At 45.3% G+C, this 16,667-nt stretch overlaps 1 protein-coding gene across 1 annotated transcript in view; it reads right to left on the bottom strand.

Annotated features, from left to right (window-relative positions):
- Positions 1-2,133: 2,133 nt before the first annotated feature.
- Positions 2,134-16,667, bottom strand: part of CDK15 (cyclin dependent kinase 15) — a 55,026-nt gene continuing 40,492 nt past the window's right edge. Inside the window, exons 12-14 of the mRNA XM_084643814.1 lie at positions 13,807-13,946; positions 6,164-6,301; positions 2,134-2,355 (exon numbers count right to left, since the gene is read on the bottom strand). Coding sequence (XP_084499940.1) covers positions 6,192-6,301; positions 13,807-13,946 — 250 coding nt within the window. The 3' untranslated portion in view covers positions 2,134-2,355; positions 6,164-6,191. The remainder of the gene's footprint in view (positions 2,356-6,163; positions 6,302-13,806; positions 13,947-16,667) is intronic.

The following is a 16,667-nucleotide window of genomic DNA, read 5'->3' as shown; positions in this document are numbered from 1 at the left end:
AATCATTAAGCAAGTGGGTATGTTTCTAGTGGGTTTCTACAGGGAGCTGTTCTTGACCCTACACTATTTAACACTTTTATTGATGAGCTGGAAGAAAACATAAAATTATTACTGATAAAGTTTGCAGATGACACGTAAGATGAGGAAGTGGTAAATAATGAAGAGCACAGGTCACAAATACAGAACAATCTGGATTGCTTAGTAAACTGCATACTGCAAACAATATACATTTTAATACGGCTAAATATGAAGGCGTGCATCTAGAAACAAAGAATCTAGGCCATACTTACAGGACAGGGGACTCTATCCTAGGAAGCAGTGACTTTGAAAAAGATTAGTTGAAAGTGAGCTCTCAGTGTTACACTGGCCAAAAAGGCTGTTGCGATCCTTGGGATGGATAAACAGGGGAACCTCGAGAAAGAGTAAAGAGGTTATTTTACCTCTAAATTTGGCACTGGTGCAACCACTGCTGGAATACTGTGTCCAGTTCTGGTGTCCACAATTCAAGAAGGATGTTGATAAACTGGAGAGGGTTCAGAGATAAGCCACAAAAATGATTCAAGGATTAGAAAACCTGCTTTATAGTGCTAGACTTAAGGAGCTCAATCTATTTAGCTTAACAAAGAGACTATTAAAGGATGACTTGACTGCAGTCTGTAAGTACCTACATAGGAAACAAATATTTGATAACAGGCTCTTTATTCTAGCAGAGAAAGGTATAACATGATCCAGTGGCTGGAAGTTGAAACTAGACAAATTCAGACTGGAAATAAGGCATACATTTTTAACAGTGAGAGTAATTAATTATTGGAACAATTTACCAAGGGTAAATTGGTGGATTCTCCATTACTGACAACATTTAAATCAAGATTGCTGAAAGATATGCTCCAGGAGTTTATTTTGGGGAAGTTCTATGGCCTGTGCTATACAGGAGGTCATATTAAATAATCAGAATGGATCCTTCTGGCTTTGGAACCTGTGAATCTATTACCTTGCTTATCCCACACCTACACCAGTATAACCCCACTGAATAGTGGAATTACTCCCAATTTAAAGCTGCACAAATCAACTCAAAATCAGAATCAGAGGGTCATATTATTTACACTAAATTCCCTCTGACACTGTAAAGGGGCTGGAAAGTGGGCATAAGTAACACCCACATTGAGGTTGTGTAAAGGGGACTTAGTGTAAATGAGAATTAGGTCCATTCAATGTATAAATTGAGAAGTCATAGTTTGTCTCCCTGTCAAGGTAGATAGCATTGAGATTGTGAAATATGCTAAGAAATTCAAAGTATGTCCTAAGTCATCACTGATTTAGGGTCTAATCCTGCACACTTTAATCATCAGCATATTCCTTACTCATACAATTCTCCCATTCACTTCAGTGGCACTACTTAGGTGAGTAAGGATTATTCACGCATGTAAGGTTTGCAGGATCAGGCCTTTAGAATAATTTCTTTGCTTAAATTTCCCTCACAGCTTTGCTTTGAAACTATGCTGAGGCTTCCAGTTTCCGAATTTCTCCAAATACTAGGAGATGAGCAAAGGTGCTTTAGATGATTGAATGAAACAGAGAAAAGCACTGTTAGTAAGAACTCTTCTTCTAACTTCTTCCAGGAAGAATCCCTGTGAGAAATGTGGTAGGAGTGAAAGAACTCCCAGCTACTCCCACCAGCCTTCCCTGTCAGGAGACACCAGAGAGTACCTTTTCTGTTCATAGTCTGTCAGCAGCCCAGAGATCAAGGATATTAAAACAGGCTGGTAACTCATTAGTGCATCAGTGCTCTGTGCAACAATTTTACCATAACCAATCTTTGTTTTCAGTCATCTTAATTCCGCACTGCGCTCGCTCTCATCAACACCTACACATCTTTTGGATACAGCATAAGAAGACCTCTGAATTAGGCTCTAAACAGCTGGCCCACAATGCACATTTCTAATGCTCTGCTGGTGTGGAATCAGTAGAGTGATAATCCTGTTAGTAATGGCAGAAGCTCCCCCTTGGAAATTATAACAAATAGTCTCAAACAATTCCTTTTGTTGATGACTTTATCCAAGAAACCATCTTCCCTGGAAACTTCACTCAACTTTAGACTAATCCCCTCCTTCCCTCAGGAGCTCTTTTGTTGGAGGAGATTGTAGGCAAGCCCAGGCCTGACAGGTCTCTGTAAGCCTTGGATCAGTCCCTACTTTCTTTCAATTGTCAACCCCCATCAGTCCCGTTTGTTCATCAATCTTCTGGTCCAGGGATCTCTCTATTAAGAGACAAATGGCTGGGTTTATTTGGAAGGTCCAAACTCTAGACTGTGCTTTTACTTCTTGGTTGCCAAGTCAATCTTCCTGACGTTGCTTTCTAAAAAATACAAAAGACACATCAGGACATCTGCACTGTCTCCTTCTTTCCCATTGAAAGGTGGCTTTTATAAAGAAATCTCCCTGGACCAGACTGTCTTCTCAGTTACATCAGTGTAAATCTGCTGATTTCAGAGGAGCTATTTGAGATGTCCACAGGTGCAACAGAGAACAGAATCTGCCCCTATAACCAAGAATGCTTTCGGGATAAAAATCTTGTGCCTAGAGAATTCTTGATTGACTAAATCTATGAATCCAAAGAAAAAAGTATAATCCCAAATATTCTGCAGATTTATTTGCTTTCGTGACTTCGATTATTAAAGATGAATTTAAAACAACTCTAAGCTTTGCATGGACACCCCTTGTGGCCCAGCTAGTTCAGTAGCACAAAGGTATAAAGGGGCCCCTATATTGGATATTTGCATTAAGGGTACCACTAAATTCCCTCTCCTTCAGATGGATGTTCACAACAGGGTGGAGACTGAATGGAGCTATGGCATGGAACATAGGACATCCTGCATATGGGCTTGGCACAGTTTATTTCCTCACAGAGCACAGGGAGTACAGGGAGGAGATTGTGACAGTGATGTGGTGCCCCTTACTCTGAGTTCATGGCAAAGCCACCATTGAACCTTTTATGTTCTGTTGTTTGTTTTTATTTTTGCACCCCATTCAGGTTGAGTAGTGAAAGCAGGCTGCCAATTTCACTGTTTCTAGTCCATTTCACTTTCTCATACATGAGCATAATGTTGTGCTTTAGATGCCAAGTTACCATTATTTAGATTATTTTAAACCTGCTTTTAATTGGCAGCTTTTAAAATACATTTAACATCTCACTCTTTTTGTAATAAAAATTTAAAAAATCTAAATTCGTACACTACTAGATTACATCCCAGTAATTGAACATTGGAAGAAAGCTTGAGTGACATTTAAACTTGTATGTAAGGCGTGTGTGTGAAAGAGAGAGAGATGGGGAAATAAGAAGGAATAGTGTCCACATGAAATCTAGTAAATATTTTAAAAATTAATTATTTTTGTGATTGTGTATTTTGTGTGTGAAAGACCCCCAAAAATGGGGCAAACTGATTAAGGTTTTGATCCTGCAAAGGCTGAAGCATGAGCATAATTTTACTCAAGTGAGTAGTCCTAGAGCTTTCGATGGAATTACTGACCAGAATAAAGTCACTCATGTGTTTGCAGGATCAGGACCTATCTGACTGCACAGAGGAAACAGCAAAACTGACTGCACAAAATCTCCTGACAAATGCACAAAGTAAACAAACTGAAAAAAAAATGGAACTTCTTTTCTGTATTTTCTTTCAGTAATAGTGATCTGAGGTGTTATTTGTAGCAACAAGAAAAGGAGTACTTGTGGCACCTTAGAGACTAACCAATTTATTTGAGCATGAGCTTTCGTGAGCTACAGCTCACTTCATCAGATGCATACCGTGGAAACTGCAGCAGATTTTATATATACACAGAGAATATGAAACAATACCTCCTCCCACCCCACTGTCCTGCTGGTAATAGCCCAACTTGATTATCATGCACATTGTGTAAAGAGTTGTCACTTTGGATGGGCTATCACCAGCAGGAGAGTGAATTTGTGTGGGGGGGTGGAGGGTGAGAAAACCTGGATTTGTGCTGGAAATGGCCCACTTGATGATCACTTTAGATAAGCTATTACCAGCAGGACAGTGGGGTGGGAGGAGGTATTGTTTCATATTCTCTGTGTATATATAAAGTCTGCTGCAGTTTCCACGGTATGCATCCGATGAAGTGAGCTGTAGCTCACGAAAGCTCATGCTCAAATAAATTGGTTAGTCTCTAAGGTGCCACAAGTACTCCTTTTCTTTTTGCGAATACAGACTAACACGGCTGTTACTCTGAAATTTGTAGCAACAGTAGGTAAAAGGTATTCAGACAGAAGTGGGAGTTTTAAGTTAACAATTTCCCAGTAAAACTGAAATACAAACCAGGTAAAATCAATGCTGTTATGATTTAAGACAACTTCAGCATCTTTACCTAGCTCTTCTCAGACATTAGAGCACACATAGGGCCAAATTCTGATAATACTGTTATGCTGATCTAAACCCAAAGTAATTCCATCTACTGAAGTGGTCCTGGTTTTACAATGATGTAATTGAAAGCATAATCTGATCCATGGCATGTATGCTGAGTTACTCAGGGCATGTCTACACTCAGACATTTCACCGCAAACAGAAAATCACCTCCACAAGAAGCGTACAGTTCTTACTGGTGCTACTTTGCGGTGATGTGCAAATGAAGACACTTTCTTCCTGTTTACACAGCTTTTAGCCTCCGGAGGATATCTCACAGCGCCTTGGTGACCACTCTGGCCAGCAGCTCTGTTGCTCTGAGGCCAGGTAAACAGACGTCCGCCCCTTCCCCTGTAAAGCCCCGGGAACTTTGAAACTCCCCTTCCTGTTTTCTTGGCAAGTGCTCACTTATCATTTGGCCAGGTGACAATGGCTGCTCCATGGAGCAAACGATCCCCTGCTTGGAGCAATGCTGAGCTACTGGAGCTGATCAGTGTTTGGGGAGAGGAGGCTGTGCAGGGACCCAGGATGCCTCGCGATCACCTCCCATCCCTTCCCACAAGAGCTATCCTCAAAATGGAGAGAGCTGCACTGTGGGATAGCTGCCCTCAGCGTGCGGCTCTCATCGGGGATGGAAGTGCTGCAAATGTGAACACGATCTGACCCCTCTGGAAGTAAGTGAGAACACAAACCAGTGCTTTCCTTTTACTGGTTCCCAGTGAAACTGACAGCGCAAAAACTCTGCAAGTGTAGACATAGCCTTAGATAATAAAGGTGTGAGTGGTAGTGGGGAGTATACCTGGGTGTACATTTTGGCATTTTTAACCCTAAAAGGAAAAGGCCTACACAATAAATTCCGGCCTCGAGATCTGTGGAGAACTAGAATAGGTTAATATGACAAACAGCAGTCCCAGAGCTGAGAAGCCATCCATCAGTGGTTCCTAGGCTCAGATAATCTAATGTAGGGTATACACACCCCTGAAGAAATGTATATAGTGCAAACGCTAAGCATGACAGGGAACATTTGTTAGGACTCACCCTGTTCAGATGAGTAGAGCGCCTGTACCTTTCCCCAGTTACTTCAACAGTAATCTCTTTGTATGACTGAAAAATGTTTGGGAAACTAATACCAGTAAGCAAGTTTGAAGAAATTAACTGCTGATCATGCTCAGAAGCTAACTGCAAAACTTGATTAACTCACCATTGGCAAATGCAGACCAAGCAAAGAAAGGGCACTGGTCTGAGAGTTAGGGAAGCTGGTGTGGCAAACATATTGCTATTAAAAATAGAGATGGGGAAGTTTCCATGGGAGCCAATGCTGCTAATGCTATAAGCTGTAACGCCTGCAGAGTCTGCTCCTCGCCCCTACACCCTTCAGATGACGGGTAAGGGAGAGGACCTATGGGTTAGTGGCAGACAGGTCTGCCCTCTGTCTGGCTATTCTGAGAGCTGTAGGATATCTTTGTGGATGTTGATGTAGCTGTGTTTGGAGGCTACAGGCCTGCAATCCCCCTTTCCTCCACCTGGGTGGAAGCTCAGGAATAAGAACTTTTTAGAATTTCCTGCTTAACCTTTCCTCAGCCATGAGTTTTGCCATTGGATGAGCGATTGTAACTCTTTTCTGTCCCACTCTCCCCACCTTAGGGCCTTACCAGCCCACATGGGGACTCGTTATGGGCTCTCATTTGGTGAGGATGTTGGTAGTAGCTTCTATAGTGAAAAACGAACACTGTTCTTTTAGTTTCTCACCTAAAAGGCTGTTGAACATTCTTGTTTTTCACCAAAACTTGCTTGAACTGGCTTGGCGATGACCCTTTTGGTAAGGAGCAAATAGGTCACAGATTTCTGGCTGCAGCCTCACTCCCGGAACTGTAAACAGTGACTGTGCTGTGGAGAAACCAAGTTTGGGGAAAGAGACTGAAAAGGATGTTTTCCTCACCATACCTGCTCTGTATCGTCTGCACTCTCATTCCACCTGCAAATATCTTTGCTTCTTAACCTAAAATTGTGGGTGGGAGCAGCAATGGCCGCAGAGACACCAGAGAAGCTCTGATCTGCCTAATGTTTCCCAAAGCCACTATTCAGAGAAATATAGTTTCGTATACATGGGACATTCACCCAGGCAAATCCTTCCACTTGTATTAGTATTAGTGCAGATAAACTGTTTATCTGAATCACAATTGTCCCCAACTCCTGGTGTTAAAAATATGGCATTTAATTCAGGAGCAGGCACTTTAGAAAACAAAGTATAGGATGCTGTAAAACATATTAGCTGTGGACTTGATCCCACAAACCCTTCAGTGCATGAGCAATCTCATTACTGATCACATGAATGAAATTATTTGTGCGCTTATGTCTTTGCAGGATCAGGCCCCCCCTTAGTTAACTAAAATCCACTGAAACTTTGTTTAGCCAGTGGAACGAGGGAAGCTTTTTAACTGCAGAACTGTTGAAATTCCCCTGTTCAAGTTTCAGTTGAAGCAAACCTATAATCACTTTCCTTGGTTTACAGTACCTTCATTTATAAAGTGTGAGGAAGGGGGAATCTTATATTACTACTTTGCTAATACTGGCAGTTCATATCACCTGACATAAATTAGTTTGGAAACTTCTTTCTCACAGCTCACTTTCTTACGCATTTTTGGGGAGGGAAGGAGAGAATGCAGGTGTGTTTCTGAAACTCAGGCTCCCTAAAAATCTCATCTCTGTTTTTGTTTGTTTGCTACTTTTTTTTTAAGCAAACAAACAATAGGAAAACATTATTTGGCAGAACAGTGGTGGGAATGCAACCCGCTAATCAAAAGGATTCAAATCGATCTGTGCACTGCCAAGCTCTCTCCTTCCCACCCAGTGGAGGGAGAAAAGAAAGAAAAAGAAAGGAGAGAGAGAGCAAAGGCATAGAGCTTCTCTCCTTCAGCAATCTCACAAATGCAAAACCTTCCACTCCAGTGACTCCTCATTAACTTACCGAATCTGACAGTCTAATTATCACGGCTGCTTCGCGCTTAGAATAAATAAATACTAAAGTGGGTGTTTAAAGAAATTGAGAAGGGAAATTCAGTCATCTAGACAGTCAATAGAGAGAGTTTATTTTAAATTTTTATATTCCTATGTATTTATATCATTTTGGGAAAGATAATGAGATAGTTGTCTTTCAGACTAATTGAGTTCCTAGGCTCATGGCTGCTTGCTGTCACTGTCTCAAACTTAGCTTTAACTTTTGTGCCTTTAGAAATCTGATCACTGCATCTCCATTTACGCTTCTCTGCTGATAACCTGATGAAGGCAGAAGTGCAGTTGAGAGTGGAAAATGACTAAATGGTATTGCTGGTCTCAGCACCTTTCACAGCAAACAAGACAGCTAAATCTTTTTAGATTTGCCTGTAATGATCTTAAAGGAAAAATGCAACTTAAAGAAACCTCTGATACAATTTTGTAGACAAAATAAGCTAGACTCTTACTGTGTGGTGTCTGTAATATTCAAGGGTATTAACAGCACCCATCAGTCATGGACGTTCTGCTGCCTGAACATTTACTTATTAAACATAGGCCCACTGTAGAGTTACTTTGGATTTACAGGTTTCAGAGTAACAGCCGTGTTAGTCTGTATTCGCAAAAAGAAAAGGAGTACTTGTGGCACCTTAGAGACTCACCAATTTATTTGCGCATAAGCTTTCGTGAGCTACAGCTCACTTCATCGGATGCATACTGTGGAAACTGCAGAAGACATTATATACACAGAGACCATGAGGGAGGAGGTATTGTTTCATGGTCTCTGTGTATATAATGTCTTCTGCAGTTTCCACGAAAGCTCATGCTCAAATAAATTGGTTAGTCTCTAAGGTGCCACAAGTACTCCTTTTCTTTTTGGATTTACAGTATCATAGAATATCAGGTTTGGAAGGGACCCTCAGGAGATCATCTAGTCCAACCCCCTTCTCAAAGCAGGACCAATCCCCAATTTTTGCCCCAGATCCCTAAATGGCCCCCTCAAGGATTGAACTCACAACCCTGGGTTTAGCAGGCCAATGCTCAAACCACTGAGCTATGGCAGGGACTGAGAGCAGCATTCACCTTATTGTCTGTTGTACTTAGTTTGCCAGAGTGCATATGGGCCAACCTTTGAGGTTTATACTCAAGGCTAGTTGTACTTTTTCAGGAGCATGAATGGGGGAATAGACACAGGGAACCTTCCTTCCCTCCCATCACCCAGCCCTACTCCCCTGTGCTCCTGTAAAGGGGCCAGGCACAGTCCTACTTCTTGCGCTCAGGCAGCGTGAGGTCAGCTGCAGGCACTTTCAAAGGGTTTAGCAGAGGCTACATTTCCAGAGGCCTGTGTCTCAGGTACTCTGCCTCCAGGAGCTCCTGCTCTAGGGTGATGCACCTTTGCATTGCCTGCTACCGACAGCTGTGGTATAAAGGCACTCAGTCTTTACACAGGCAGAACTCCCATACAAGTTAGCCTCTCTGAAAATCAGACCACTTGAGGCTGATGGGCATTTTGCCTGAGTAAGGAATGAGAAAAGATTTGGAAAATTGTCCAGAAATAACCCTATAGCAGGGGTGGGCAAACTACGACCTGCAGGCCAGATCCAGCTTGCATGCTGTTTTAAGATGGCCCACGATGGAGCTCCTGCTGGGGAGCGGGGTCTGGGGTTTGCCCTGCTTCTCTGCTCCAGCCGAGGCGCTGGGTCGGGGGCCACACCATGCGGCTCGGCTCGGCTCCAGCTGGGGCGCTGGGTTAGGGGCTGCTCCAGTCAGGACGCTGGGTCGCGGCCTGTACCACGCGGCTTGGGCCCGCTCCGGCTGGGCACTGGGTCACGGGCCGCTCCACATAGCTCCCAGAAGCCGCGGCGGCTGGGCACTGGGTCAGGGGCCGCTCCACATAGCTCCCAGAAGCCGCGGCATGGCCCTGCTTCAGCTCCTATGTGCTCCAGTGGCCCTCTCCGGTGCTTCAGTGGGAGCTGCAGGAGTTGTGCTTGCAGATGGGGCAACATGCAGAGCTGCCTGGCCGCACCGCCGCATAGGAGCTGGAGAAGGGACATGCCACTGCTTCCGGGAGCCGCTTGAGGTAAGCGCTGCCCAGAGCCTGCACCCCTGAGCCTCTCACTATGCCCCAACCCCCGACCTAGCCCTGATCGCCCTCTCGCTCTCCAAACCCCTAGATCCCAGCCCGGAGCACCCTCCTGCACCCCAAACCTCTCATCCCCAGCCCCACCCCTGAGCCCACACCCCCAGCGGGAACCTGCACCCCTGCCTCAACCGTGATCCCCCTCCTGCCCTCCAAACCCCTCAATCCCAGCTCAGAGCACCCTCCTACACCCCAAACTCCTCATCCTCAGCCCCGCCCCAGAGCCCTCACTGCCCCCCCCACGCTAACCCCAATTTTGTGAGCATTCATGGCCCGCCATACAATTTCTATTTCCCGATGTGGCCCTCAGGCCAAAAAGTTTGCCCACCCCTGCCCTATAGAAAGGATTGCTTTGATTCATGGGCCAGCATAAATTGAGGTGGTGGTTTATCACCAAAGGCAGAACTTTGAGTCACGCCCATATAAGACGTATTAAAACTGGATTTATACATTTAAAATGGCCTTAAAACTTCCAATGCATCTAAAATTGCTTTTCAACATGAGATGTCTAACCGTGAGTCCTGAGGATGTCTCCATCCCAACGGCAGAACTCAGCGGTGGATCAGGCACGTGGTCGGACACTGATGTGAGTACATAAACTTTTCAACTGTGACTGAGAATCTAATCAAAGCAGCTGACTCAGGCAAGAGATTATTTCACAGACAGAAGCCTCCTGCAGGCTGCCTATTGTTTACACTATGCTGCACTGAAATTTCTCACCGGTGCAGCTGGGCCAGTGGAAGCAGCAGTGGAAGCTCTAGTGTAGGCAGTGACAAGGTAGTGCTGTTTTAAGCACTGTGTTCTGAGCAGAGTTACACGCTACAGCGGCTAAAAGGCATGTGCCCTGTTGACACCAGCACCCCCATGCACTGGAACTGAAGTGGTGGTAGCAACAATGGGGAATTTTAGGCCAATCAGGCGGAGCAGACACACCATGTGTGCCTGAAGGTGGCAGGGAAGCACTCTTGCATGTCTTGAAATCTCTCATCACCAGTTCACAAAGGGTGAAATTTCCCTGCTAGCAAAGGCCCAGCATCAGGCCTATGCACCACTTAAATCTTAGCCCGTCAAAATAGGACTTGAGTGAGACTTAATGGTCTGTAGACCTTGGGCTGATCCTCTGCACAGGACTGAATGTCACCCACGTTGTGAGAAAGGCTTCTGTTGAGCTGGGCCTTGAGTCCAATGGGAACTTGAAGGCACACCAAGCTCAGACCTCTGTGCTTCCTCAATCGCTGCTAATCAAGCATCACAGTCTTGGGCGCTTGGGTGAAGCTGCTCTCTAGTTAAGTTCTTCCTACAGGACTATATTGGTGCCATCCACATGTCACGGCTTGCTGCATTCCCATCCCAAAGGACAGCTCTAAAGCCTTTGAAAGCAAACGAAATGTAAAAATAAACTAAATTTGCAGTTATGGCAAATATTACTCTGCCTTGTTCTGATAGCACACAACCTCGGGGGCTACCTTAGTGTGAGGCCATTGGAAGTGGGGTACTAGAACGAAAGGAAGAGGGAGCTCTGTTTTGCCACATAAATGGTTGAGTCGACATGCTGGTGTTCAGGCAGTAAACCCTGAGCCGTAACAGGCAGCAAGATGCAATTCACAGGTCTAGCTTGTGGCTTTATCTGCACTGCTGTGGCAGGGGCTGTGTCATAGGGTAGCTCAGGGTGAGAAGGAGTGAAAATTGCTACACCTTTTTAAAGGGGACAGCATTGCTGGCTCCAGACTACCAGCTCATCCTGAAAAAGGCAAGACTGTAACCCTTTGATATACAGCAGTACTGGGGTGCTGATGTATTTGAGCCCAGCTGGACTGTGAGTGGGGTTTGAACCTAGGACCTACCGTGCTGAAAGCTTGAATCTCTGTCATTGGCGCTAAAGGGGAGAACATTAGCTGGTAGCTTGTATCTTCTTATGTGGACCAACCAGTAAAGGGTGGACTAAGACCCACACTCTGCTAGCGTGGGTTACACCAGTTCCCCAGTAGCTTGTATTAATGGAGCACAAAGGCCAGCATTCTAGCCCCCTCTACTCAGGGTTCTCAAGCGGGAAGAAAGAGCTCCCTGCTTCCTGTTGCCCAACTCTCAGGCTCACGGGCCAGCAGCCACTGTCTGTCCATCAGCATTCATTTCAGTAATCACAAAGATGCTATTTAGGAGGGCTCTTGCCTTTGAATCGTTGATTCCCTCAATTTCCCCTCAGAAGTAACCTTTAGGAGATATCCTCTGGCTACAAACTTGTCAGGGCAACTTATGTAAAGGACAGTTCAGGCTACAATTATTTCACAAAAAGAGAAAAAAATTTCCAGGGGGAGCATTTTTTATGTTGGTTTCTGCCCCCTTATTTTGGTTCCTCCCTGCGTCCCTTGAAGTCTACCCACCCCCCTTTTACATTTTATTGCCATCTCATTCTTTACCCTCCTGCTTTAACTTTCTCCTTCTGAGGGCAGAAACTACCCCCCAGCATCCTTCAGAACAGAGTAGGAACAGAACATATTTAAAATCTGCACTGTTATCATAGCAACCAGAATGCTACATTTCAATTCCAAAATGATGTGATACCAAAATGACATGGGAGAACAAATGTCTTACATGATCATAGCAGTGGAGATGGATGCATTGGGAATTATTCAAAATTGCCTAATTTGTACAGTCCTAATGAGTTGCTCACGGATATGATCTTGTACAATCATACTGTACTTGTTTCAATCCAATAGACTTTAATTTTGTTCCCAGCATAGTTGTCGCTACGCTAACGACATGTAATTTCTTGTCCACTGAGGTGCCTCTCGCTGCTATGCTGTGCAATACCAGTGACAATAAATACGAGATGGGTATATAAACCCATGTGAAAAGAATTCCTCTCCTGTATGGAAATATGCCTTGGATATTATATCTTGTCCAGGAGAGTGACACATTGTGCCAATCTGTTGTCTCATTCCCTCTCCTATTTCTCCTTTCTCTCACTGTCTGTCTGTCTCTGTACCTATTTTTTCCACGCTCTCTCTTTCTCTGTCTCTTGGCACTGACACTTTCATCTCCTCCCTTGGGGATTTGAGATGTCACTGCAGGAAGTGCTTGTCCGCCTCTCCAGCAGCAGCAGAGCCCTGTGGCTTTGACAAACCTCATTTAATTGGGAGGAAGCCAGGAGGGTTTGAAAGAACTGAAACAGCCACGAAACTCCTTTTATCAGGCATAATTTAAACTCTGCATGGAAAAAACCCTATATGTATAAAGAAAAGTCAACTTCCCTCCTGCTGTGAGTGCTCCCCACCTCCCCCCCCAGCACAGGCAGGCTTCTGCGAGATTCCATCTTTTCATTTTTCTGAAAGTGTCAAAGTAGATTTGTGCTCTGTGGCTGGGTGAACAGAAAGGGAATACAGATGTGTCTCTCTCACTCACACACACACACACAGCACCTTCAGAAAGGTGGCCGTGCAGGAGAGATGCTAGCTGCAAGCTCCTTTGCTTAGGATATGTCAGAAAATCAAAAAACAGAAGTTTTCAAATAACTTTGCAGCTTGGGCCAAGAAGATTCCTCCTTAATCACCCTTATCTAGAAGAGGAGCTGGTGCCCAGGAATCTTTGGAGAATGCCAGGACCACTGGGCACATTATACAGGGTGGGTAAGAGATTTTCCAGCTCCGTAGCTAGGCAGGCACTATTCTCTTTAAGTACTGGGGTAGTATGTGAATGTGTGGTTTTTGTTTTTATGTGATGAGTGATCTACAGTGGGAGAGAGAAGTAAATGCAGGTAGTTCCAAGGGAGAGCTGGTTTGACAGGATGCAAGGGACAGCTGGTGTCTTCAGACTTCAAAAGGCAGCAGGAGGTCTATTTCAGGGAACCAGGCCTAACACATTGCGCCAAGCAGCTGGGAATTCAGGATATGAGCAAATCACAATTTGAATTAAACTACTCCCTCTGAAAATACAGCATCATCCAGCTCTAGGAAAGAACTTTGGACACGTAGTGACACAATTGGGAAAGGATGGCATTATATCAAGGCATTCACACCATTCCTTTTTCAATGAACCCCCAATATTAAGGTTCCCTCCATGTTCTCTTCTAATATTAAGAGATTGTCATGTGTTGGGGAAAAAAGCTAACACTTGTTCAAACTGCAGCTCAGGGCCCCAAAACTTTGCAGCTTATTGGAGCCTAGGAGGAGTCCTCAGGCTTTGAATTTACTAGGGATGCTCTTAACAAATCAAATGTGAAGTAGCCCCCTTCTTCCTGGGATGGAATCAGGATATAACATACCATCACAAAGCTGATGCAGCCGAGACGGCAGAGCGCTGAAGAAGTTATGAACAAGTGCATCCTGTGCAGAGACCCGCTCTCGAGGAAAAGCTTTTAACATTTTCAGTGCGAGGTCTTCAGCTCCTGGTACCTGGCCCAGCCTAGAAAAGCAAGAGAAATAAATTGCCCCAGAGAGGGTCCAAGCCAGATAGCTAAGATCTGGAACCAGATCTGGATCTGAACTTCCTTAAAGCTGGGTATGGGGGGAGGTGTACAATCTGGGGAATTGGGGTATGTCCATTATGGAGATATGGGCCTGTCCTGAAGTCTGGAGCTTCATGGGAACTTACTCCATTTTGAGGGTGCATATGTCCAGGAATTTGGTTCAGACCTATCTCCAAATAAACCTGTTTAGAATCCTCCCTTCTCCCTTTTGAAGATAAATTGTTACTTTGCAATTACTGAGGGCTGTATATTACATGGGTCATAACTGGAACCTCATAAGTTACTATTACGGTCAGACTCTTAGAAATGTACAGGTGAGAAAATGTCAAATGTCAACTTGCCAGTACTCTGCTAGACCTGTCAGGGTATGTCTATGCAGCAACTCGGGCTCGCATTGTGGGGCTGTTTCATTGCTGTGTAGACTTCCGGGCGTGGGCTGGGGCCAGGATCTAGGACCCTGCAGGGTGGGAGGATCCCAGAGCTTGGGCTCCAGCCCGCGCTTGGAAGTCTACACAGCAATGAAACAGCCCTGTAGCCTGAGTACTGCAAGCCCAAGAAGGCTGGCATGGGCCCGCCATGGGTTTTTCTTTGCTGTGTAGAGAGATACCTTCAGTGGCCACTACAGATTTGCGTTCAGAATTAAGAAGCCAAATAAAATATCCTTTCCCCGTCTACTACCCTCCAGTTTGGCCATGCAGTTCGGCTCTAAATGTGTTGGGGGTGTGCCGATGTGACTCACTTGCTCAGGATGAATGTTTTAAATAAGAAAATACGCCCAGCAAATGCCAATGGCAAGTGGCCGACTCCCAGAGAGGACGGCAGCTGGGAGACTAGGAAGTGAAAGAGAGAAAACAAACAAACAAGCAAACTAATAAAAACAGTGGTTTTGGTTTTACGGCTTTTACTTTGTTTGCTCTGCTCCTGGGGTTTCAGCATCAGGTGGCACATCAGAGCTTGGCCTGTTGTGTTTCTACTGACTACCCCAGCTGGTGCTTCCCCTCTAAATGACATCACAGGACTGGTATCGCCCATGTGTCCTACTGTTTCATTCCTCTGATGCTTATGCTGCACAGAGGGCCTCATGCTCTGGGTGTCATGTTTTGAGGAGAGAGGATGTTAAAAAAATGAGACGCTAGAGCACACAGCTTTGGGAAAAGTCAGGTCTTAGCTTCTCTAGGCTGTGATGGTTGATTGCTCAATTCTCACCTCAGGCAAAACCATACCAGCCCCTGCTGTGTAGGGGAGTATGATACTGGGACTCAAATTCTAGGTGTTAGCCTGTGGGAAGGCAGACCATTGGAAAAAGTGTGCCAGGCTCTTCTTCCCCCTCTCCTGTGATCCCCTTTGCCCTGCTTGGTATCCCCATGCTCAAGGCTCCATGCAAGGCCACGAAGCTTTCCAGTACCCCTCTTCCAGGCTCCACACAGCTACCGAGCACTGGGTAGAACTCCTTCACTGGCCATGGAGGGTTTAACACGATGAAGTTCTCCTTCCCTTCTCAAGAGCTGAGTGTGCTGCCTCTGTAGTGTTTAGATCCTGCTGACTTAGAGAGTCAGAAACAAAGAATCAAAGTGGGTTTAGCATTCAGTGCAGAACTCTGCCACCAAGGCGCTGGCCAGCTCATTGGTGTGAGCTGTAATGGACCCTTTCAAGTTTTAGCGACTGGGTCCTATTACCAAGGGACTGTGATGAGTGAGAAGGAAGCTATGCCACCCAGCATGGTTTCAGGGAATACATCCATTTCCCTGTTTTTAATGGTAGCAAGCAGGGAGCCTGGAATTCAAGTTAGAGAAATGTTAGTTTGTGTATTCCTGAAAGTTTCTGAAGATATGGATTAAAATTGCACGTGCGTCTAGGAACGGTACTTTGCTGAAGACTTCAGCAGCATCTCCTTTCAGAAATTCAGAACAGAGGCTAAGGATGCCAGCTCTACAGCAGAGCGTATGTTCCCATGGAGCGATACTGGACAAAGCAGTGAGGTACTGAACAACGATGATGAAAAGGGTAGTTACTGTGTAAAGGCCGTATTCCACCCTGGATCTATAGGTGTGTGAGCGGAGCGGTGTGACAGGATGCTGAGCAGAAACACGGCAGAATCAGCCGCCTGCCACGCCAGCCCCATTTCGGAGAATAAAGTGGAGCTGGCTGGAAAGAACCTGCCCTAATTGGGGAATGAGAGCCAGCTGCCAGGCAAGTTAGCCCAGGGCTATATAAGAACCTGGGAAGAAGGAAGTGGGGGTGGTGGGATGGAGGAGAGTGAGGGACTGCCCACAAGGAGAAAGCCCTTCCTTTCTGGGTCCAGACCCAAGGAACCCAGAGCTGTACAAGCTGTAGGGTGAGAAGGTGGTGGGAGCACAAACTTGTAAATAAAAGCACCAGTGGTTTCAGAACCCAAGGGCCTCTGAGTGACTTTGCAGAGGCAGGAGCCAGGAGGGCCAGCTGCACCCTGTTACAAGCAGGAATAGTCTTTTTGGTCTTATGTGTGTGCAAAGCACCTAGCACAATGGGGTTCTTAGAGACGGAAGATCTGTAGTGCTGAATGTCCATGGCCACATTGTGCAGCTTTATTTCAGGCATCGAAAACCTCCACAGAGTTATTCCTAATCTGGTGCAGCCAGGTTAATTACGGATGATAGCATGGCTGCTGCCAGTCCATG

This window comes from Lepidochelys olivacea, assembly GCF_965140295.1.
Source record: "Lepidochelys olivacea isolate rLepOli2 genome assembly, chromosome: 11".
In the NCBI taxonomy this organism is placed as follows: Eukaryota; Metazoa; Chordata; order Testudines; family Cheloniidae; genus Lepidochelys; species Lepidochelys olivacea.
The sequence above is the reverse complement of the archived record's forward strand: the minus strand, read 5'-3'. Positions and strand labels throughout refer to the sequence as shown.